This window comes from Haliotis rubra, unplaced genomic scaffold, assembly GCF_003918875.1.
Source record: "Haliotis rubra isolate DU_JTF1 unplaced genomic scaffold, ASM391887v1 Scf1188, whole genome shotgun sequence".
NCBI lineage: Eukaryota > Metazoa > Mollusca > Gastropoda > Lepetellida > Haliotidae > Haliotis > Haliotis rubra.
The window spans coordinates 91,158-117,637 of NW_025765101.1; the positions used below are offsets into that span (position 1 = coordinate 91,158).

General features: G+C 43.7%; 1 protein-coding gene across 1 annotated transcript; it reads left to right on the forward strand.

Moving 5' to 3' along the window:
• The first annotated feature begins 412 nt into the window (after positions 1-412).
• LOC124260376 (mucin-2-like) lies at positions 413-26,145 on the forward strand. Its single transcript, XM_046694681.1, has 6 exons — positions 413-467; positions 18,688-18,820; positions 19,122-20,207; positions 20,256-24,422; positions 24,508-24,882; positions 24,974-26,145. Exons 3-6 carry the CDS (start codon positions 19,355-19,357, stop codon positions 26,143-26,145), a joined length of 6,567 nt encoding a protein of 2,188 aa, XP_046550637.1. The 5' UTR covers positions 413-467; positions 18,688-18,820; positions 19,122-19,354.
• The last annotated feature ends 335 nt before the right edge of the window (positions 26,146-26,480 follow it).

Sequence of the window (26,480 nt, forward strand, 5' to 3'; positions counted from 1 at the left end):
TAGGTCTTCAGCAAACCATGTGCTTGCCATAAAAGGCGACTATGCTTGTCGTAAGAGGCGACTAACGGGATCGGGTGGTCAGTTTCGCTGACTTGGTTGACACATGTCATCGGTTCCCAATTTCGCATGCTCGATGCTCATGCTGTTGACCACTGGATTGTCTAGTCCAGACTCGATTATTTACAGACCGCCGCCATATAGCTGGAATATTGCTGAGTGCGGCGTAAAACTAAACTTACTCCCTCACTCAAAACATTCCTTAATCTCCTTGTGAAATGGCACCCTGCAGGTATGTGTTGTGTCAACAGTGATATATGCCTACAGTGTACCATCAGTACCTTTCCTTTAGGTAAGTTCTATCTACGTGGAAATATCACTACAATGTACCATCAGTTCCCTTTATACAGGTGAGTGTTGTATCTACAGTTATATGTGCCTACAGTGTACCATTAGTACCCTTCATACATGTGTGTTGTATCTACAGTTACAAATGCCTACAGTGTACCATCAGTACCCTTCCTACAGGTATGTGTTGTGTCTACAGTGATATATGCCTACAGTGTACCATCAGTACCCTTGCTACAGGTATGTGTTGTGCCTACAGTGATATATGCCTACAGTGAACCACAGTATTCTCCATTCAGGTATTTCTTGTATCTACAGTGATATATGCCTACAGTTTACCATTAGTACCCTTCCTTCAGGTATCTGTTGTGTCTCCAGTGATATATGCCTACAGTGTCCCATCAGTACTCTTCCTCTTTGTTTGTGTTGTACTTACAGTAATATATGCCTACAGTGTGCCATCAGTACCCTTCCTACAGGTATGTGTTCTGTCTACAGTGATATATGCCTTCAGTGTGTCATCAGTACCCTTCCTACAGGTATGTGTTCTGTCTACAGTAATATATGCCCACAGTGTGTAATCAGTACCCTTCCAACAGGTATGTGTTCTGTCTACTGTGATATATGCCTTCAGTGTGTCATCAGTACCCTTCCTACTGGTATGTGTTGAACCTACAGTGGAATATGCCTACAGTGTACCATCAGTAAGCCTACAGTGTACCATCAGTACCCTTCCTTTTGGTATGTGTTGTATCCACAGTGATATATGCCTACAGTGTACCACAGTACCCTTCCTACAGGTATGTGTTGTACCTACAGTGATATATACCTACAGTGTACCATCAGTACCCTTCCTTTAGGTACGTTCTATCTACAGGGATATGTTACTTCAATGTACCGTCAGTACCGTTTATACAGGTGTGTGTTGTATCTACAGTTATATGTTCCTACAGTGTACCATCAGTACCCTTCATACATGTGTGTGTTGTATCTACAGTTACATATACCTACAGTGTACCATCAGTACCCTTCCTACAGGTGTGTGTTGTGTCTACAGTGGTATATGACTACAATGTACTATAAGTACCCTTCCTACAGGTATGTGTTGTACCTACAGTGGTATATGCCAACAGCATACCATCAGTACCCTTCCTACAGGTATGTGTTGTATCTACAGTGATATATGGTTCAACACTGTCACGCAAGTTACTCCTCTATATTTCATACATTTAGTGTATATCACATGACACCGAATTGTTGGGGCGTATTTTATTCTATCATGTTGCTCGCCGAGCATGATCTGCTCCGTCAACAATACTAATAGCATATGCTACTGACATACTGACGGAATGCATATCAATACATTACCCCACCACAAGGTCTTCTGGGCTTTCTACTGAGGCGGAGGAAGGGACGTGCAGTGTCTTGGAACTTACAAAGGCTAAGGTCAGGTTTTACTTTGTCTATACGTTCGCAGGATGTCAATTTTCCACCAAGAAGAACTGGTTAAACACAAGTCGTGTTGTGTGTATGTGTGTATGTGTGTGTGGGTATGTTGGTATGTGGGTGTGCGGGAGTATGTGGGTGTGGGGGCCCTGTCCCTATAGAAAGTGTAATAAAGTACAGTTTTGTCAATAACTCACATATGTACAACACGTGGACGATTGCAACTGACTATGTTTTTATATAACTTTTTAATGACTGATCGTTCCTGTGACCAGTATCTGACATGATTCCGAGAGCAACAACACCGACTTCGGACAACATTGGAGTAGATGTAACACAGACATAGTGGTTTGTGTACGTTTGTGTCTCCGCTGCTGTGGAGATTGACATAATTTTTTAAGAGTAATTTCTCCCATGTGTTGCTGTGAATAGCAACGATCTGGTATAGGGTTTTATAAAGGACAATGAAGGAAAGACGTATTTAACTGATATGCTTCAAGGTACAAATTCACTTTTTACGGGACAGTTTGCATCGCCCGTCTTCTTTTACGTCCGTGGATAATTAGACTTTCCTCGACTTTCTACCTCATGACGTGGTACTTTGTCGGGCTCGTTGTATGTCATGCGAAACCTTTCAGCCCCAGCATCATCAGGGGACAAAACAAAGGAATCATGGCGCAGATCCCGAAGACCTCAAGCACCACGATGGTCAAAATGAAGGGTTACCTTGAACCACACTTTTCTGACCAAACTAAGGGGAAGAGTGATTTGAGAGTGTACCACTTCAAAACATTCGCCCCGTGAAGATCCGGGGTAGAATAGGTCTTCAGCAACCCATGTGCTTGCCATAAAAGGCGACTATGCTTGACATTGCTGTCAAAAGGGACAGAAAATTCAATGATATAAAACAATTCATTTGCTTTATCAAAAAGGACAAGATCAGGTTTGTTGGCTGGGATTCTTCTGAGGCTGTATATACACACCCTGTAATACGCGCCGTTGGTGATTGTTACTGAAATTCCGGAGTATTATGGGGAATACAACGGATTGTTATGGTAATTTAATGAGTATGCGTGTTTCAATTTTGTCTCCTTTTAGCGGTAAGTATTGACATTTTCACCTTTACAAGTGATGTGTTTAGATTCACTGATAATCATTACATGAAAATATGCATTTTCTAGGAAATGAAATTGTAATGGAGCAAAAAAACACTGTAAACTTTCAAAATGTTACCTCTTAAATCTTTTCTTGACTTAGTTAAGCGACAATTATGTTCTATTCAAATAATCTTAATTAAAGTTGTACACACTTTGATTTGCAAAAATCATTCTATCAAATGATAAATCAAAGATAAATGAAATACTGTCATTGGTTAATGCGTAATTACATGATTTCTGAGAGAGGGGTGCATTTTAGATACAACGGATTGTTACGTGACATTTTCCGGGTTGTTACTGAGCGAGCATATTTTTGGATACGGATGGTTATGAGATATTTGATTGATTTAAGTAAACTGATGAGGTTAAATTCAACTGTTTATCATCATCAGATCATGTTCTTTAACAGCAAAATGCGATATCGATGTCATAGATGTGAAAAAAAGGAGGATAACTTTGCCTCCAAAACTGTTATGAGTCAAAAACTGTTTGATGTCATTCACGGCAAGACGTCTAGACAACCTTGTAAACGTGCAAAGAGAAAATCACCACCAAAACTGAAAACATTATGTAAGATGGTAGTCAACAAATATAGAAAACAGACTTTAAACATCATCTTTGCCTATGACATATACCCACAAAGATATTAGAATTGGGAGCTATCCTCATTGTTTAGAAACCACTTGAAGAGACACAAATACCAGAATTCTGTTACTCAAAAGCTGAAATTTGCCGAAACTCTGAAGATCCCCAATTTTGCAAACTTGACTGTCATCACATGTTAAATAATCTGCATACCAAGGTGTGAGGCCAGGAATAGATGCTGCCGGAATATCAAGGAATGCTTGGTTAAAGGTTGCAGAAGACAGTAAAAGTAATGACACTGGTTTGAACTTATCAATGGTTGAAGATATCATTGTTAAATAAAGTAATGCTTTTGCAAAGAGAACCTTCAGTAGAGAGGTGGAATCAGAGATGATCAAAAATGGTGATTTACGGGAAGCCAACTTTTGCAAGGTAGTTAGGCAGTGGTACAGTGCAGAAGATGATGCAGGAATCTCAGCTTCTGAGCGATTTGAAAAGCGTTTTGCATTTAGAAACTGGCTTCTAAAAGATGCTGATTTGACATCATTCCCTCCGCTATTGTCCTACGTCAAAGGCATTCCAGGTGTTACTTACGAAGATCTATTGACATCTATTGAGAGAAAAACACAACTCTATGTCCATGTGAGAGAGCAGAGCAATTCTTTGGATGGTTCCATGATGTTGATCCAAGAGGTGGTGGTGTTGCATCCAAAGAAGCTATTCCCAGAGTCATTGCCACAGCAGCTGAGCAACTTAAAAAGGGGAAGTGTACCTGAAAACATCACAATTTTCCGTTCTGTGAAACAAAATGGAATTTTGAATAAGTTAATATCAATACTTGAAAATATACACTCATTGTTCTTACAATGAAGGTATAACCCTCAATATAAGTGCTGAAATGTTATGCCAATATGAGGCCTTTGTTTGCCGCGCTAAACAAGTCAGAGTTACTCCCCTTTGATTATGACGTAATTGGTGCCAATTGATTTAGACTGGTTTCTTGTCTAGTCCCAAAGCAAAAGATATTAATACTGAAAATAATAACGTGAAAAAAGTGTGTACAAGTATGAAAGAAGCACTAGAACTGAAAACATAAGCAGCAGGCCGATTGATCATGTGTATTTTCATTCATACACATGACATCACTATCGGGAAGCGACTTTCACTAAAAGCGTATTCACCGACACGAGTACACCGGATATTTGGAAGAAAACTTTCGTTCTTTCGTTCCATGCATGTTCTACAACTTATGAGCAAGTGCATGCAAGTAGACGAACAGATCGCTCACAGTATGAGAAAATGATACACAGTGTAAAATCTGAGCTTGGCTTTGTTTACATTTCAAACATGTGGACCTTTCCCGGCTCGGCATTCGTTTTTACCTCTGGTATATTTCGCTAGATTTCACTGAGACACTTGGTATTGGTGGCAAAGACCACTTGTCATTCAATTGTGAACTGTGTGAAGAATTCAGGGATTCGTATAAAGAAGTTGATATTGAATTGTAGTTGGGATGTAATGGGCGAAACATAACCGACATAGGTCTGACGTGTTTTTATAAACACTCTGCAATATGGCTGAAAGTTCTTGTTTTCCAAAACATTCTCAGCGATTCTCGGTTCATCGACGATGTTTCAGAATTGGTGGTTCGATTAAACAGCAATAGATACTTCACATCATTAAATTTTCACAATTGGTTTTAACTCTTGTCGACTCGTCTGAACACCCTTGTCAGGCTATTCCAAACAGCCATGTCGGGCTATTCCGAACAAACGGTGTGTTATAAAAATGTAGCTGAGATCGAAATGTCATTGCTTTGACGCATTATCGTTTGTTATCAATCGTGTTCAGAAGGTTGATAAACACTTTCCTCGTTCCTGGTACTGAAATTTGCAAAGTATGAAAAGTTCAGTAACAGGAACGAGGAACGAGGAAAGAGTCCCTTGATCGATAGTATTTGTAAAGAACGAATTGACGTCAAATTGAAATTCTAACAAGGATGTAACTGACACAAAATACGTCCCCAAATTCAAAATAAGCCTTGGTAACATTAGTCACAAATGTTATTTGACTGGTCACTTACAGTCTGTTCAGGATAACCCTGATAATCGAGTACTATTCCTGTATAAAAAGCATGACTTGTACTTCCTCAGTATCTTGTGAAAAACAAACAAACAATTGCATTGAAAAAAAAGATACGTTTCTTGCATATAAATATATGATAAATATATTTCATGATTTACTATTACATTACAGGCGATAATTCTATCGACTGCTCGTCATTTGGCTGAAGACAAAATTTGTCAACTTTTAAAAAAAGAAACACTTACATTAGTGTAAATATTTTAACATTTATCCATTGATCGCAAGTGTTTTTGCGATTCGTTTATTTGGGTTTAAAAATAACTAAATTCGACAATTTCCTCATATCGTTCTGCACAAATTGCAGATCTGCAGGACTTATTACTTGATCGATCGTATCAACTGACTTGTATGTATACTGAGTCAAAAAAGAAACTTCACAAAATGTAATTTGAAAAATAATGAATTCTTCTTCACTGATGATACATCTATGTATCCGAAATGGGATCCCTATCTTTCGACTCTAGAAAAACGTTAGCAAAACCCACTCAAACCCATCCATTCGTCGTGCAAATGACGTTAGTGCCAAATCAGGTTTTGCACGTGCAGTCGATCACATGATCTTCGCATCGAAGTTTTCTTCATATGCACGTGTTTGCATTGGCCTCAAGAATTGAAAAAACACGTTTAAACCACAGTTCTAACGGTACTTGAAATGCCACGATTGTCAAATGTGCAACGTGAATGTGCCGTTGGCATGTTGCAAGCGGGAAGATCAAGTTATTGACGTCGCAAGAGCAATGGGATACAGCCGTCGTACTGTATATGACTTGCGATGTCGTCTACAACAAACTGGCACCACTTCTGATCGCCCAAGATCGGGTCTGGAGACGACGTCGTGAACGGTATGCCAAATGTTGTGTACAGGAAGTCGACAGATTCGGGGGCGGAAGTTGCATGGTGTGGGGTGCTTTCTGTGGGAACAACCGTTCCCGACTTCTGGTCCTCCGTGGAAACCTCATAGCTGCTGCTTACCGCGACCAGGTGCTCACCCCTGAACTCGTTCCTTTCATGGCGGCTCATGGCCCAGGTCTACAGTTCCAGCATGATAATGCTCGGTCGCATACCGCGATGTTGACACGAAATTTCCTTCAAAACGCTGGAATCAACCTCATGGACTGGCCATCGAGGTCCCCTGACCTTAATCCAATAGAGCACGTTTGGGATGCACTTGGGAGAAGGCTTCGTGGTCTTAGGAACCAACCTCAGAATTTGCAGGAACTTGGCGCTGCCTTGCAAGAGCAATGGCGCAGAATCCCCAACCACGTGTTCACAAGCATCAGGCAGTCGATGAGGAGACGGTGTTTGGCAGTGGTGAATGCGCGGGGCGGCCATACACGATATTGAACTGAGAAATTTCGCATTTTTATTCTTGTGACTTGACATTCTGTATACCAATGTTTTGGAACGGCGGTGTAGCCTAATGGAACTGATTATGGCACTGTCAGTGTATCGAGTACATCACACACATCTCAGCAATGAAATAATAACAATTTAACCATCTTACCATCTTTTGTTCTTTTATAGTGCCCTGAAGAAAGAATGTGAAGTTTCTTTTTTGACTCAGTATATGTTCTTTTTTAGGCTGAAGGGGTAATTTCTCATGAAAACTACTGTTGTTGTTTCAAAATATCATATCAACGGTCTTATAGGACCAAGCAAACACGATTATCTAAGACCAATATAAACATTTGGCCTTTCCTGGCACTTTTCGTATCTGCTAACATTGACTTACGTAACTGAAATTAAGTAATTGATTTAATTTTATTTCTTTTTTACTTGTTTCGATTTATATTTTGTATGTTAAACGACAGTCTGCTGGAAGGTACTCAAGAAGCTCTGAAGCTACACACTCAGAAAAAGCTGTCACGACCAGCAAGTTGAAAAAAACATACGGAAATAGAATTTTGTTCGGTAATAGACGCTTGTTCGGTAATACGCAAAACGCAATGAATGATGATTTAGTAATATGTATGTATTTTTCAATAAATTTGCCCTCCCTTCAATGAGCGGATGATTTCATAGAAAAGCGAATATTTCAAACAGAATTCAAAACAGCGAAGTACATTAATCTTCGTGATGTATTTGGATATGGTTTCGACAAGTGAGGGTTGAAGAGGGACATAAATTGTACGATTTATGAAGAAATTAAGTAGCAACTTCTTTAATTGCTGTAAGAAGATACTGTTGGAAGGCGACCGACTCAGGTTAAATGTTATACACTTTGGTTACATGGTAACACTTTTCGTACACAATGTATACCTTTGTTCCAAAGCGCAATGTCATTGCAGTGTGGAACTGACTGGAACAAGAGCCAGCTGACGGCCAGGCAACAAAACGGTTAAAACGGTAGCCAGCGCATCGAGACACAAGAACCACACCTGTACCTGCACCACGTGAAATGGGTCAAATAGAGTATAATGACGTCATTTGTTTATAAGTTGGGCACCAATGGCGTCATTTGCAAGGGACATAAGCCATGGTGCGTTTATTGTGGACACAGAACTTTCGCTTAATGTGCAAAATATGAATTAATATAATGCAAAAAGGAAATTAGTTACTTATGATATCTGTACTGTTTTGGCTGTGAGACTGCTTGACAAACACGTTTTATGCAGAAAAAGTGCAAAACAAAAAGGTTTATTTTCGTGTAAACTTGCCCTTTAATCCTAATAGGTGATATTTCACAACGTAACATCCTGTGTTGGGTAAATGTATACGCTTCCGCTCCACTTTCTAACCCTGCGTTACAACCCTCCCAATAGATGTGTGCTTGGACCTATGGCTCAACCAATCAAATTGTTTTGCCGCCAATGTAGCGATACTATTTCAATGATAAAGCTATTTGATGCAACATGGATCTAAACACCCCCTGACTCCTCCAATCCCGATAGCTTCACAGTGTCAATGGTTTCGAGCGCTGTCTCGGACATATCGACGAATCTGTAACTGTTTGTTGTCAAAACAACGTTAAATGTTTTTGTGCTAAAGACAGTTTTTTTTATTTTTGATGATTTAACATTACTTGCCACGACAACAACCCGTAACATGCACATTCTCAGTTAAACTTAACTTTGTAACAATCCGTTGCTAAACAATTACACCCTCCCCTAATCAACATCAATTATCAACAACAAAAAACAATCATAAGTGTTAGTCTGATGTGAAATTGTTACAGAATATTGATTAAAGATTAAATGGATTATTTTGTCCACATTATGATATTTTAAGTTTTCTTTTCATTGAAAGACATTGAGCGTAAACAAATCAGCAACGATTTTGCCTAAAACATTCAATTGCCATAATTTGCCAGCAAAAACGACGATTCCCTAAGGATGTATCATCAAGTTGACACCAAAGTGCATTTTCACAACTAAAACAAGTGATATAAACTTTTCCTAAGCTAAAATAAATACGTACACAACACGGAATTTCAGTAACAAGCACGTCATCAACGGCGCGTATTACAGGGTGTGATATAGGCGTGTTCCATGGAAGGTTGAAAGCCCTGGACATGTTCAGGGTCGTACCATGGATGTCATGAAGGGCCTCCACATTAATCAAACCCCGACCTCCAGAATTGATTGGCATGTATAAACGATTGAGAAAGGAACGAGGGTGGTGGGCTCTGTTATCAGACATGATCCTTCTGGTCAGACGGTCAAGATTCTGGATGTCTTGTTTTGTCCAGTCAACTACTCCAAAGGAATAGGAAAGGACTGGCTCAGCAAAAGTATTGGTGGATTTGACCTTGTTTCGAGCATTCAGCTCTGAGCTCCCGATTTTCTTTAAGCGAGATTTATACTCAACCCGAAGTTTGTCTTGAATCTGGGCATTCTTGAGTTTGTCTCAAACTTGCATTCCAAGATAGGTGTAGGCCTGATCTTCCACAAGATGCTCAATAACTCCCACCCCCCACCCCCCTTGTAACCTGACCGATCCATCATTGCTACGTTTCAAATGAAGAGTATTACATTTGTCGAGTCCAAATGCCATACCAATATCATTAGAAAAGGACTTGACAATGAGAACCTGTTCTTTCAAATTGGTATCTCATTTGGCAAGGAGCTCGATATCATCCATTTAAAGGAGATGAATTAGCGATGTTGGGGATCTGTGCTGAGGATGTCCGGGTTGGTAACCCTCCTGTCTATTGAGCAGAAAGCTCAAAGGATTTAAAGACAAACAAAAAAGCGAAGGACTGTAGGAGTCCCCCTGGAAAATTCCCCTTCTGATTCGAATAGATTCCGAAGTCTGCACCTGCCCTTGCGAGTACATCTCAAGTTGACCAGCAACTCATTAAAGACTTGAGTAAATCAACTAGTCGCTCAGGGAGGTCAATACACTGAAGAGACTTCAGAATCCATTCGTCAGGGACATGCATTTTTGTAGTCAATCCAGCACATGGAGAGGTTGCGGTGATATGCTTTAGCCTCTTCCAAAATCATTTTTTGTAGAAGAAGTTGATCCTTGCATCCCCAACATCCCTTTCTCGCTCCCTTTTGCTCTCTATAAATTATGTCATTAGAAGAGCAGTAAGATGACACAAGGTTGTCAAACACCCTGTGAAGATTTTATATTGTGTATTCAAACATGTGATGGGGCGGAAGTTTTTGGGATCAGTCAAGTCTCCTTTTTTGGGAAGGAGTATTGTGCGACCTTTGCAGAACCATGGAGGAACACCACCTGTGTCCACGAGAGAATTGAAGCAGTGAAGTAATAGTGTTTGGACACAGGGGAATAGTTTCCATTACCGGTTTCGAATGCCATCAGACCCTGGAGCTGTATAAGATTTACACTTTTTTATAACACTTTTCAGGCAATCTGGTGAGATGTAACAGACAAACGACCTAGTTAGTTTCTCGTGCATTGCATGGTCATAATCACGGACCCACGGTGCCTCAAGTTTACAGTCACCGGGTACAGACTACAACTGTTTCCAGAACCTGTCATTGGCATCCATGGGAGGACGTTTATCATGCTCACCATCACCGTTTGTTTTAAGTTGCCTGTAGAATTGTTTTTTACACTTTATTTTGTTTGATGAATTCTTTTTTCCCCCATTTTTGCTTTCTTTCAGTCCAAACTTTATTTTTGCCTTTAGAGGATCGACAATTTGGAGAAGTATGTTTTCTTTGGTTATACTGTAATTTTAATTATCTCCAAATTGACTTTTGTCGTTTAGACAGGATTCCCTGGTGATCTTAACTTTAGGCACAGCTCTATCCAGGAAATGTATTTTCTAGTTTCAGTCAGTTTTACTTGAAACCTGTTTTTCTTTGGTGTATTGTTCTTAGTATTAGATGATTTTTCTGTAGAAAAAAGTGTGAAGTTCCTCCAAGGTTTCGAGCGGCAGCATAGACACAACAATTAACTTCAGGTAATGAACAGTCCGCAGAAAGTTTCATAGAAAGAATGTCATTTCATAAATTAATTTCATTTTTGGGAAAAGATTCACTTGTTTGTTTGATTGGCCTCCGTTTTACTAAAGGTATATCAGATATTTCATCATAAATAGAATGAAACAAAGTAAACATGGGATTTTCGGAAAGATCTGCAACTGAGGAAGAGGAAGAGGAAGAGTGAGGGTCTGAAATTTCGGGGACAACTGGCTCTATACCAGAAGAGTTTCCATCAGGAAGAGGAAAGAGGTTGACGCGGACATGCATTAGAAGTTTTGAGTCTGCTGCCACTTAAGCATTCTTCTCATGCAATGGTTCCTGACAGGCACCAGTTTTGGGTTGAACTGGCTCACGGTGCATGAGATTTTTAAGACGCCGGAATTGGTCTCGGATATTTTGCTCCGTCAGCTAAGCATACATGGGCATGGCATTGTCCCAATGCAGCTTAAACGACTTGCTGTTTATTCGTCAATTATCAGGCCATCCCGTCGCATTAGCACACTCAAGTAGTGTGGATTTTAGATGGATATCATAAGGTAAAAAAAATTATGTGAGTGAAAACATATTTATCCAAGGTAACTGTGACCCCCTCGAGACTCGCTGAGCAAGACCTCAATCATTCTCTTCCCACAGAGGTTACTTGTCATATCTTCCTACTAACCTCTGTTCTAATACGGCCATATTTCCCGGTTCTCGCAAAATCCCCTAGCGGCAAAAAAGTGCAACATGAATTATCTCCCTTCTTTCTATCCAATCAGAACACGTGTAACATCGACTTAGATCCAACTTAACAAATACAAGCAAACGTGGGACCACAAATATCTCTCCTCTGCTGGGACTTGTGTTGATGTGACACGGAAGACATTTACTGGCTAGCTCTCCGTTGTCAACGAGGGCGATGGAGTCGCCATTGATCCGCCATTATATGACTGAGTTCTGTCTACAAAAAACTTTTGCGCATCGTGCAGGGAAGATGTTCTAGTGTTCCCGAAGCATACGGAAATTACCGGGGCCTTTCGAATGATCTCTTTTAAAACAACGTTGCTGATTGCACAACTAAATCTGATTGCAACCAATCACGAATCCTTAACACTCGCACCATGAAAGGGTCGTATTAGAACAGAGGTTCGTAGGAAGATATGACAAGTAACCTCTGTGGGAAGAGAATTGACTTTGATATAAAAGCATTGAATCCGACAATATCGTTTCTAAGATAGTTGACACTTTGCTGAATTCAACAACCAACTGTTAACTAGAATTTGAGGTATTCGGTTGACTTGCCAGCATATGGCCTGCTTTATCCGGTATTGTACTCATGACTACACTCTTTCTTTGCAATGGGACGTAAGCCGCGAGTAAAATCCTATTACTGATGACTTTCATTAAATAATGATCCTTATTCTCTGTAAGCACATAGGGAGAAACGAGAGTGATGTTCAGTAGCCAGTCGATTTGGGGTGATATCATCATCTATCGGTTATCATCGGTAAGGATTAGATGGTACAAGGTGTTTTTTGAGAGACATTGTTTAAATCACCTTGACCACTATCAATGCTGCGACCAACACCCTTTCATCATTGTTGTTACGGACAAGATTGTATCAGTGTTGTTTACATGTCTCCAAGTTTCGACATCATTTAAATCTCCTAGGTTACCACCACCACCGGAAGTTGTCAATTACTTTTGCTTGTAAATGTTGTTTTTTAACTGTAAGGCATATAACTTGCCATCAACACCAGGTTCAGCGAATCCTCGCATGTCCCAGAGATCGGAGCGCGCTATGGTAGCGCATTTTTTAACACAATGCGTTCCAGGTTCTTTAGCGTTTATTGTTCTTAATATGCAGCGTCACGCGTAGATACCCTATATGTATTGGTCGGTGTTTTATGTCTAAAACGAACACTTTGGGTTCCGGGACCCTGCATTAACTTTTAGTACTGCAATAAGGGGAAAAATTCGGTTGTACGTTATACCACTGTTGTACGTTTCATCTTTCACCACAACGGTCCTCAACAGAGTCGAAGGACGTTGAATATTATCCATTGTGCTAATCTTATCGAGATGAATGCACAGCTCTTGACAGGGAACAATATCCGGTAATTTTGAGCCCGCCATGGTGGTTTTGGGTAATAATTCATTCGATGTTAAACCGAGTGTTTTCGCTGAGGAGGACCTGGCGAGGGATGTTTCCCACTGGTTAATGTAAGCCTTCCTTCCTACTCAGTCAGCGTGAGGCTGGCTCCTTGAGGTTAAACAATTCCGTCACTCAGCGAACGAATGCTATAATAGTTGTCGGACAAAATGTGGCCTTCTCTATTTATAAATAGCTTGTTGTTGTTTCTCTTGTTATTTATATTAGTCCATGACATGCAATGACATGTTATCGATAGTGTAAAGGAGTTGAATGGGCTTACCAATCGTGATTCCGGAGAGCGTGACAAAATGTTAAATGTACAAAGGTACTACATTATACTTTCAATGTGTACATGCTGGGAGTGTTTTATCCTAAAAGCAATAATGTAAGCGCTACTGATCTCATGCAACCGAGACACACGGTCGATGGTTCCCATTTTCGAGGTCAGTTTAAAAATTATAGGTTTTTGGTAACAAATGTAAAAAACGGTACACTCTGGCAAATTCAATTCAACTTTTCACGTTTCAGCGCCCTGTTCCACAGGATAAAGCATGAGATCAACAAACAATCTGTAAGAATCTTATTACCGCATTTGGAGGATTCAGTAGGGACCCATAGACGATTGGAAAAAATTGAAAGGGTTTTCTAAAGTGCCGTCAGACTGAACAATTGGATTCGAACGTACATGTAGGCATGTACGTGGGGATGAATGACACAGAGGTGCATAAAATCGACCCAGTGATCCGCTTACATGACTGATTACAAGCGTTTCACGACAGATTTGGTTTGTGTGGCTGTAGTAAACTCTCTTGCATTTTCGGGAAGCAATTGTCTTTTTCTAAATTACAAATATATCCATTGCAGCCGAACGTAAATGACACGACCTCGACATCGAACATTTACAGACCACGCAAGCTGAATACGCGAGAAGAAGGATGCGATGAATCGATGTTATTAATGAACAACTGAAACGAGAAGGTCACACCGGTTAAGAACGTTTAAGGACATAGACAAGGCCATGCACGAATACTATTTTGTCACGGGAAAACAGCTTGAGTCACTCAGCGATATGGCAACACTCTCGCAGTACTAAACACCTTCCCCAGGTCAGAAAGACTGCGAGTTGACCTTCGTGGTGTTAGGCCTAGCCGCGGCGGTGGTGATGATTGCTAAGCAATTGAACTAATGTGTATCTATGTGTGTATAAGATGAAACATGCTCCGTATCATTGCAAATCGTACACCTCAAAAAGTTGAGACTTGCGGTCAGAAATTCACTACAGAGTATTGCAGAATTCACGTGATGACAATAAGGAAAGGTCACTTGAACTGCATGTGCGACGTTTGCGGTGTTGGAGTGAAATATAATTATCGTCTGAGTAAAGCCCAAAGGTGATGCCCTCAGGTTTCAGTTTATGTGGGAAAAGAAGAAAAATTACGTTCACGAGTATCGACGACATCGCAAAATAAAAATTTAAACGAGGGACTTGATCAGCACACCACTGTAATGCTAGCTCGTCAACTGGTCAATCAAAGTTAAAAACAACCAATTAGACATCTGTTCACTCTAGATGATACCCATGTCTACTGTACCAAAACTCAAGGCTCTGGCAAAAAGTCGTGTCTGACTGGTTATTCACGCATGAGAAAGGCCGAATTGATGACATTGATGGAAATATGTCAAACCTCCCATCGTAAAAGAACTCTAAGTTCAAGCTCGGGAACTCGCGCTGAGAGGCTATTCTCGCATGAGCAAAACAGAATAGTTGACATTGCTCATAGACACCAAACTGGTAGAGCTGAGATTTGTGCCCACAGAACTCACCATTGAGAAGTATCTGAGTGGCTGGTGGATGGTAGTGAATTCTAATATCGACCTTGATAGCATTAAACCCATCATAGCTAGCAAGGTCAACGATCAACGATTTCCAGTAAACGTTCATTCGGACAGACTTCGAGCTATCCAACGGACGATGGGCTAAACTAGTCAAACCCACCCCATCTCCCAAATGGCTAAGGTAGAAAAAGCAAACATTTTGCAATTACTGTGTTCGAGCACGAGGGGGAATAAAAGTATCATGCATAGACTAAGCCCTGTTACAGAAAAAGATGTGCGAAGGCTCAATATATACTTCCCATCAAAAGTTTAGACTCACTGAACACACCCACTATATGCACGCACCAGACATGGGTTCAATTACTTTGAAATGTAATTAATTAAATTACAATTACTTTGATTTTCCTCAATTACAATTACAAATACAATTACACCTTAAATTAAAATGTAATTAATTACATTACAATTAATTACCAATGTAATTAATTACAATTACAAATTACTTTGTTAAAAAAACAAAACAAATATATTTTTGTATTCCTTTAATCACTAAATCCAATTCATTGGTCACTAAATCCAATTTATATTTTTGTCATCAAAAAGTGAAATGCAAAATTAGATTATATCTACAATGTACACTATTTGATCAAATTTGTATTTTGCATATTTCTTTGGGCTTATTATCAAATACACACCTCTATCATCTCTTGTTGCAAAAAACACTTTGTCCATCACTGTTACCTTAGGTATACTGTATCATGACATCATTACAGGCCTACATTACAATATATAATCAGCCGGTCTCTCTATCTGACATAATCCACATTAACATACTAAAGGATTTGTCAACTTGGATTTATGGCTTATTACCTTTCATGATTATAAAAATAGGACTACAGTTCAGTAAGATTTTGAATATCCTATCCTATGAGAAATAAACAAAGAGGCCATTTTTATAGGAACTTGACTAATAGTACTGTTAATCCCCCATTTCCTCAAATACCAACCTACATTCAGTCATGCGTTACTGATTCCCTTTGTTTCACAAATGTGCAGATGGTGATAGTTACAAAGGCTTAGACATTCAAATCTCTTTCAAAACTTAACACCTGCTAGAGTATATACCGACAACAAGCATCTTATTGAAAAACACTGCTTTGTCCTCATTATTGTACAGAATATAATTGCAAGGGTTGCCTGATGACCACCAAAATAAAAAAGTGAGATGTAATTTGATGTAATTGAAAAAGTAATTGAAAAATTCAATTACATTGAGATTTTAATTAATTAAATTACAAATTACATTTTAAACATTCAATTACAAATTACATGCAATTACATAGATTTTGGTAATTAATTACATTCAATTACAATTACAAATTACAATTACCCCATGTCTGGCACGCACACACACACACACACACACACACACACACACACACACACACACACACACACACACACACACACATATGTATATATACATACGTCGAAGATTGAGTTCACCACTAACTTGGGAGAACCAACTGCAAACCTTATGCAGATGAATTGCACGAGGTTCATGCATCAAATTGCTGAAAAGCGTGTCCAAATATCATGCATGTGAACAGGTGTGTTTTGGTGTAAAGCTCTGTTAAGATATCGCCATTCGTTTTATCATTTATTGAACTCATGATAATCTTTTCAAGTTACAAATTTATTTTACAACACACTAGTTCATGTGTAAACAGTACCGTGGTGTTCCATAATCTTCGTGGTTATGATTCTCACTTAATCATGCAGGTTATCTCGAAAATCAACGGTAACTGCATCCCCAATAACATGGAAAAATATATCTAGTTCTCATTAGATGGTTTGAAATTCATAGATAGCGTTCATTTTCTGCTATCGTCGCTCGACAGTTTAGCGAACGTGAACAAACCGGATGCCTTCATCATAACAAATCAATACACCAACATGTCAACTGGACCTTTGTTGCTGAGGACGAATACATTGACGATTGGTCTAGATTCGAGGAAACGAAATTGCGTCCCATCAAATCATTTTGTAGTAACTTAACCGAATCAGAAATAACCAATGACGATTACTAGCAGGTAACTGACCTGCGACAAAGTAAGCTGTAAGAATTTAGGTAACTACTAGGATCTTGAAAACTGCTGCTCGCCGATATTCAGAAGAAAAACGTGTTTCGATACCCGACCGCGTCATTCCAAAAGACGCTAAAATATGGTATTGTTGGTCCCTGCCTGGCGCTCAGCATTAATGGGTACAACAAGGACTGGTCGGCTCGGAGTCAGTATAATGTGTCTGAGTGGGGTATTCATGCTTCACTGTGGAATGGTATCTCAGTGGGCTAGCACTAAAACCAGCTTAAGTCTGGGCTAGTACAAGCAGACGCACATACACATACACACGCATGCACGTCGTCATATGAGCGAAATATTCTCAAGCACGACGTAAAACCCAATTTCACCTCACCTCACCTTCGATGGAACATCAGATTGAACATGGATTTAAGAAAACGGGCCACCACTGATTTTGAAGAGAATCTATTTAAGCTCATGAACAACTCTCCATTTGGTACAACAATGGAGAATTTGAGGAAGTGCGTGAATGTGAAGTTAGCTAGATCTCATGAGGAAGAAAAACTTAGGAAACTGATAAGCGAGCCCGGCCTTCAACAAAAGTAAAATATTCAACGATGACTTAGTGGCGTTGCACATGGGCAAGAGTCACCTCAAATTCAACAGACCAGTGTACGTTGGTATGAGTATTCTTGATCTTGATCTCTTCGAATATCTCTACTACAACGAACTCAAGAAGTAATACGGTGATAGATGCGAGGTGTTGTATACCAACACCAATTTGTTGTTGATGGAAATTCAAACTGAGGGCGTGTTCGAGCACATGGTGGGAAAAATAGACATTACGATACGAGTGACAACCCAAAATACCACGCCCTCCACAGCTTGGCGAATAAAAAGGTAGTCGGGAAAATGAAAGACGAATGTACTGGGGACCAAATTGCTGAGTATGTATGATTAAGACCTAAAATGTAGTCGATTAAAAAAACTAACTACAGAGAGATAAAAAAGGCTAAGGGTGTTGAGAAAGATGTTGTGAAAAAAGAAATATAACCTGAACATTTCAAAGAGGCCCTATTTGATAGACGAACGTTCAAACACGAAATGAATACTCTGAGAACTGACAAGCATAGGATATATGGCTTAAGGTTGAACAAAACGTCGTTGTCACCAATGAATACAAAAAGATGGATTGCTGACGATGGTGTAATGACTTATGCCTACGGATACAGCATATTATAGGAAATCTAATAAGATAAACAATGGATAAAAATTACTACAGACCACGGGGATATTGGAAAGGAAGAGGACTAATCCAAAAACTATGGCTAAGGTATCCAAAGATGTTGCTAAGGATTGGTTAAAGAAATAGGCAATATCGCAAATATACTTGCCTCCTTTTTTAGTATTACTTGAAAGACGGGCCATAAGCAGAAACTTCTGCATTGACGATTTTCCTTACCAAAACCAAAGAAATCATAAGAGAATAACGCTGAATTGTTTCCTCGATGTCAATGCGTATTCGTAATTAATTTTTTTTTCTCTTTCATGCAAAGACATCGTTGGATGTTCCGGCACATCCACCGCCATTTCTAGGGGACTCCTGGCAGCTTAATTAGCCAGAAATAACGCCATGAACGGAAGTGGTCCAGAGCACCCCTCGTAATACAACTCAGGGATATGTGCGAGGTAGTACTAATTCCTACAACTGACGCCTGTAAATATGTGCTGTGTTACAAGTTGGACTGTTAAATATGTGTAGGCATACGTGTTTTCTAAAGCTACTTCTCTCAGTGGGAAAAAAACTGAAACGTAGATTTATAAAAGAACGACATTTCCAGTAAACATCTTACCCACGTGTGGGTAATATATATAATTATATGTACTTCGCTAGACTTTGAGAACGTTTATTTACTGTACTTAATCTTACTCAGTGATTTGATCTGTTAATGAGAACACAGTGAGCATAAAAATTATTGTTTTTTTACAGTGGTCAGTGTAACCAAGAGTAACGCGGACATCTTTTCCACTGGAAGCAGTTCCTTCGTTTTGTGAGCCGACACCGACCGACATTGACCGTGATCAGGGAAACGCTACTTTCATACCCTGGCCCGTCACTCTCGTACAGAGACACAGACACCTCCACCCCCACACACCCCTACGCACTCTTCCTCCAACGGTGAGAGACAGACACCTGACTCTACTACCTCACCTTCCAACAGGATGAGACAGAAACCACCCTCTACGCCCTCCTCCTCCAACAGTGAGACACACACATTTGCCCCTACTACCCCACCTTCCAACAGTGAGAGAGAGACACCACCCTCTACGGCCTCCTCCTCCAACAGTGAGAGAGAGACACCACCCTCTACGACCTCCTCCGCCAACAGTGAGAGAGAGAAATCACCCTCTACGGCCTCCTCCGCCAACAGTGAGAGACAGACACGACCCACTACGCCCTCCTCCTCCAAGAGAAAGAAACAGACACCTGAACCTACTACCCCATCTTCCAACAGTGAGAGACAGAAACCACCCTCTACGCCCTCCTCCTCCAACAGTGAGACACACACACTTGCCCCTACTACCCCACCTTCCAACAGTGAGAGACAGAAACCACCCTCTACGCCCTCCTCCTCCAACAGTGAGACACACACATTTGCCCCTACTACCCCACCTTCCAACAGTGAGAGAGAGACACCACCCTCTACGTCCTCCTCCTCCAACAGTGAGAGACAGAAACCACCCTCTACGACCTCCTCCTCCAACAGTGAGAGAGAGACACCACCTTCTACGCCCTCCTCCTCCAACAGTGAGACACACACATTTGCCCCTACTACACCACCTTCCAACAGTGAGAGAGAGACACCACCCTCTACGACCTCCTCCTCCAACAGTGAGACACACACACTTGCCCCTACTACCCCACCTTCCAACAGTGAGAGAGAGACACCAACCTCTACGACCTCCTCCTCCAACAGTGAGACACACACACTTGCCCCTACTACCCCACCTTCCAACAGTGAGAGACAGAAACCACCCTCTACGGCCTCCTCCTCCAACAGTGAGAGACAGAAACCACCCTCTACGACCTCCTCCGCCAACAGTGACACACACACACTTGCCCCTACTACCCCACCTTCCAACAGTGAGAGAGAGACACGACCCACTACGCCCTCCTCCTCCAAGAGAAAGAGACAGACACCTGAACCTACTACCCCATCTTCCCACAGTGAGAGACAGAAACCACCCTCTACGCCCTCCTCCTCCAATAGACAGACACAGACACCTGCCCCTACTACCCCACCTGCCCACAGTGAGAGACAGAAACCACCCTCTACGCCCTCTTTCTCCAACAGTGAGAGACAGACACCTGCCCCTACATCCTCACCTTCCATCATTGTGAGGCAGACACCATATTGTACGCCCTCTTTCTCCAACAGTGAGAGACAGGCACCTGCCCCTAATACCCAGTCTTCCCACAGTGAGAGACAGACATCACCCTCTACGCCCTCCTCCTCCAACAGTGAGAGGGAGACACCACCCTCTACGACCTCCTCCGCCAACAGTGAGACACACACACTTGCCCCTACTACCCCACCTTCCAACAGTGAGAGAGAGACACGCCCCTCTACGGCCTCCTCCTCCAACAGTGAGAGAGAGACACCACCCTCTACGCCCTCCTCCTCCAACAGTGAGACACACACATTTGCCCCTACTACCCCACCTTCCAACAGTGAGAGAGAGACACTACCCTCTACGACCTCCTCCTCCAACAGTGAGAGAGAGACACCACCCTCTACGTCCTCCTCCGCCAACAGTGATCCACACACACTTGCCCCTACTACCCCACCTTCCAACAGTGAGAGAGAGACACCACCCTCTACGCCCTCTTCCTCCAACAGTGAGAGAGAGAAACCACCCTCTACGACCTCCTCCGCCAACAGTGAGACACACACACTTGCCCCTACTACCCCACCTTCCAACAGTGAGAGAGAGACACCACCCTCTACGTCCTCTTCCTCCAACAGTGAGACACACACACCTGCCCCTACTACCCCACCTTCCAACAGTGAGAGACAGACACGACCCACTACGCCCTCCTCCTCCAAGAGAAAGAGACAGACACCTGAACCTACTACCCCATCTTCCCACAGGGAGAGACAGAAACCACCCTCTACGCCCTCCTCCTCCAATAGACAGACACAGACACCTGCCCCTACTACCCCACCTTCCAACAGTGAGAGAGAGACACAACCCTCTACGGCCTCCTCCTCAAAGAGAAAGAGACAGACACCTGAACCTACTACCCCATCTTCCCACAGTGAGAGACAGAAAACACCCTCTACGCCCTCCTCCTCCAACAGTGAGAGGGAGACACCACCCTCTACGACCTCCTCCGCCAACAGTGAGACACACACACTTGCCCCTACTACCCCACCTTCCAACAGTGAGAGACAGAAACCACCCTCTACGCCCTCCTCCAGCAGTGAGACACACACACTTGCCCCTACTACCCCACCTTCCAACAGTGAGAGAGAGACACCACCCTCTACGGCCTCCTCCTCCAACAGTGAGAGAGAGACACCACCCTCTACGTCCTCTTCCTCCAACAGTGAGACACACACACCTGCCCCTACTACCCCACCTTCCAACAGTGAGAGACAGACACGACCCACTACGCCCTCCTCCTCCAAGAGAAAGAGACAGACACCTGAACCTACTACCCCATCTTCCCACAGTGAGAGACAGAAACCACCCTCTACGCCCTCCTCCTCCAATAGACAGACACAGACACTTGCCCCTACTACCCCACCTGCCCACAGTGAGAGACAGACACCACCCTCTACGTCCTCCTCCGCCAACAGTGAGCCACACACACTTGCCCCTACTACCCCACCTTCCAACAGTGAGAGAGAGACACCACCCTCTACGCCCTCTTCCTCCAACAGTGAGAGAGAGAAACCACCCTCTACGACCTCCTCCGCCAACAGTGAGACACACACACTTGCCCCTACTACCCCACCTTCCAACAGTGAGAGAGAGACACCACCCTCTACGTCCTCTTCCTCCAACAGTGAGACACACACACCTGCCCCTACTACCCCACCTTCCAACAGTGAGAGACAGACACGACCCACTACGCCCTCCTCCTCCAAGAGAAAGAGACAGACACCTGAACCTACTACCCCATCTTCCCACAGGGAGAGACAGAAACCACCCTCTACGCCCTCCTCCTCCAATAGACAGACACAGACACCTGCCCCTACTACCCCACCTTCCAACAGTGAGAGAGAGACACAACCCTCTACGGCCTCCTCCTCAAAGAGAAAGAGACAGACACCTGAACCTACTACCCCATCTTCCCACAGTGAGAGACAGAAAACACCCTCTACGCCCTCCTCCTCCAACAGTGAGAGGGAGACACCACCCTCTACGACCTCCTCCGCCAACAGTGAGACACACACACTTGCCCCTACTACCCCACCTTCCAACAGTGAGAGACAGAAACCACCCTCTACGCCCTCCTCCAGCAGTGAGACACACACACTTGCCCCTACTACCCCACCTTCCAACAGTGAGAGAGAGACACCACCCTCTACGGCCTCCTCCTCCAACAGTGAGAGAGAGACACCACCCTCTACGTCCTCTTCCTCCAACAGTGAGACACACACACCTGCCCCTACTACCCCACCTTCCAACAGTGAGAGACAGACACGACCCACTACGCCCTCCTCCTCCAAGAGAAAGAGACAGACACCTGAACCTACTACCCCATCTTCCCACAGTGAGAGACAGAAACCACCCTCTACGCCCTCCTCCTCCAATAGACAGACACAGACACTTGCCCCTACTACCCCACCTGCCCACAGTGAGAGACACAAACCACCCTCTACGCCCTCTTTCTCCAACAGTGAGAGACAGACACCTGCCCCTACATCCTCACCTTCCAGCATTGTGAGGCAGACACCATATTCTACTCCCTCTTTCTCCAACAGTCAGAGACAGGCACCTGCCCCTAATACCCAATCTTCCCACAGTGAGAGACAGACATCACCCTCTGCGCAACGTCCCTCAAGCAGTGAGAGGGAGACACCTGCCCCTACTGCCCCACCTTCCAACAGTGAGAGACAGACACGACCCACTACGCCCTCCTCCTCCAAGAGAAAGAGACAGACACCTGAACCTACTACCCCATCTTCCCACAATGAGAGACGGAAACCACCCTCTACGCCCTCCTCCTCCAACAGTGAGAGAGGGACACCACCCTCTACGACCTCCTCCGCCAACAGTGAGACACACACACTTGCCCCTACTACCCCACCTTCCAACAGTGAGAGAGAGACACGCCCCTCTACGCCCTCCTCCTCCAACAGTGAGAGACAGAAACCACCCTCTACGCCCTCCTCCAACAGTGAGACAAACACACTTGCCCCTACTACCCCACCTTCCAACAGTGAGAGAGAGACACCACCCTCTACGGCCTCCTCCTCCAACAGTGAGAGAGAGACACCACCCTCTACGTCCTCTTCCTCCAACAGTGAGACACACACACCTGCCCCTACTACCCCACCTTCCAACAGTGAGAGACAGACACGACCCACTACGCCCTCCTCCTCCAAGAGAAAGAGACAGACACCTGAACCTACTACCCCATCTTCCCACAGTGAGAGACAGAAACCACCCTCTACGCCCTCCTCCTCCAATAGACAGACACAGACACTTGCCCCTACTACCCCACCTGCCCACAGTGAGAGACAGAAACCACCCTCTACGCCCTCCTCCTCAAATAGACAGACACAGACACCTGCCCCTACTACCCCACCTTCCAACAGTGAGAGACAGACACGACCCTCTACGGCCTCCTCCTCCAAGAGAAAGAGACAGACACCTGAACCTACTACCCCATCTTCCCACAGTGAGAGACAGAAAACACCCTCTACGCCCTCCTCCTCAAACAGTGAGAGAGAGACACCACCCTCTACGACCTCCTCCGCCAACAGTGAGACACACACACTTGCCCCTACTACCCCACCTTCCAACAGTGAGAGACAGAAACCACCCTCTACGCCCTCCTCCAACAGTGAGACACACACACTTGCCCCTACTACCCCACCTTCCAACAGTGAGAGAGAGAAACCACCCTCTACGGCCTCGTCCTCAAAGAGAAAGAGACAGACACCTGAACCTACTACCCCATCTTCCAACAGTGAGAGACAGAAACCACCCTCTACGCCCTCCTCCTCCAACAGTGAGAGAGAGACACCACCCTCTACGACCTCCTCCTCCAACAGTGAGACACACACACTTGCCCCTACTACCCCACCTTCCCACAGTGAGAGAGAGACACGCCCCTCTACGGCCTCCTCCTCCAACAGTGAGAGACAGAAACCACCCTCTACGCCCCTCCTCCAACAGTGAGACACACACACTTGCCCCTACTACCCCACCTTCCAACAGTGAGAGAGAGACACCACCCTCTACGGCCTCCTCCGCCAACAGTGAGAGAGAGAAACCACCATCTACGTCCTCTTCCTCCAACAGTGAGACACACACACCTGCCCCTACTACCCCACCTTCCAACAGTGAGAGACAGACACGACCCACTACGCCCTCCTCCTCCAATAGAAAGAGACAGACACCTGAACCTACTACCCCATCTTCCCACAGTGAGAGACAGAAACCACCCTCTACGCCCTCCTCCTCCAATAAACAGACACAGACACTTGCCCCTACTACCCCACCTGCCCACAGTGAGAGACAGAAACCACCCTCTACGCCCTCTGTCTCCAACAGTGAGAGACAGACACCTGCCCCTACATCCTCACCTTCCATCATTGTGAGGCAGACACCATATTCTACTCCCTCTTTCTCCAACAGTGAGAAACAGGCACCTGCCCCTAATACCCAATCTTCCCACAGTGAGAGACAGACATCACCCTCTGCGCAACGTCCCTCAAGCAGTGAGAGACACACACCTGCCCCTAATGCCACACCTTCCCAAAGTGAGAGAGAAACACCACCCTCCTCCTCCAGCAGTGAGAGACAGACACCTGCCCCTACTACCTCACCTTTTCAGAGTGAGAGACAGAAACCACCCTCTATGCCCTCTTCCTCCAAAAGTGACACACACACCTGCCCCTACTACCCTACCTTCCAACAGTGAGAGAGAGACACCACCCTCTACGTCCTCTTCCTCCAACAGTGAGACACACACACCTGCCCCTATAAACCATACCACTTATCATGAAATAAAAGTGGGTCTGTTGAATGCACGGTCTGTGCGCAATAAAACATGGAAAATTCGTAATCTAATACTTGAAAAAGCTTGGAAAATACTCTTCATTACTGAGACTTGGCTGAAAAGTAGTGGTGATGAAGCAAGAGTAACTGAACTCACCCCAGACGGATACCGCTTTCACCATGTTCCTAGGCCTGCTGGTAGACAAGGCGGAGGCGTGGGAGTGGTGTACCACACTTCTCTTAATGTAGAAATAGTCAGAACAGAACAGGCTTATAACTCTTTTGAATCCATGGCCATCTCTCTGCGATGTCAAGTTCATTCAAGTTCAGTCAAGATAATATGTCTGTATCGACCCCCGCGAACTGATTTTCAAACGGATTTATCCAATCTGTTTACACAATATACTACTTCTGACATTATCTATCTTGGAGACTTTAATGTGTGGTACGGTGTTGCTAGTAATAGAGAAGCCAGGGAGATCACAAACCTTCTAGCAACCAGTGGTCTGACTCAGCTCGTGAACAGGAAAACCCACGAACATGGTAATATCCTAGACTGGGTTGTAACCCATAGATCCAACCCCTTTGTTAACAACGTCACTGTGGGGGACATGCCTGTATCGGATCACTATCCTGTCAGCATGACTATCACCTTCACACAGAGAGGCATCAACGCAACCCCTCGACGTCACTCTCTCCCATACAGAGAGACAAACACCCCTTCTACACAGAGAGGCATCAACGCAACCCCTCGACGTCACTCTCTCCCATAGAGAGAGACAAACACCACCTCCACACAGAGAGGCATCAACGCAACCCCTCGACGTCACTCTCTCCCATAGACAGAGACAAACACCACCTCCACACAGAGAGGCATCAACGCAAACCCTCGACGTCCTCTCCCATACAAAGAGACAAACACCACCTCCACACAGAGAGGCATCAACGCAACCCCTCGACGTCACTCTCTCCCATACAGAGAGACAAACACCACCTCCACACAGAGAGGCATCAACGCAACCCCTCGACGTCACTCTCTACCATACAGAGAGACAAACACCACCTCCACACAGAGAGGCATCATCGCAACCCCTCGACGTCACTCTCT

Bases quoted from the DNA above. Each gene is read 5' to 3' on its own strand.
- LOC124260376 (XM_046694681.1), top strand. From the start codon at position 19,355: ATGAGACAGAAACCACCCTCTACGCCCTCCTCCTCCAACAGTGAGACA. The intron at 24,423-24,507 runs GTGAGACACACA...CTCCTCCAACAG, and splicing joins TACGACCTCCTCCTCCAACA to TGAGAGACAGAAACCACCCT. The intron at 24,883-24,973 runs GTGAGAGACAGA...CATCATTGTGAG, and splicing joins TACTACCCCACCTGCCCACA to GCAGACACCATATTCTACTC.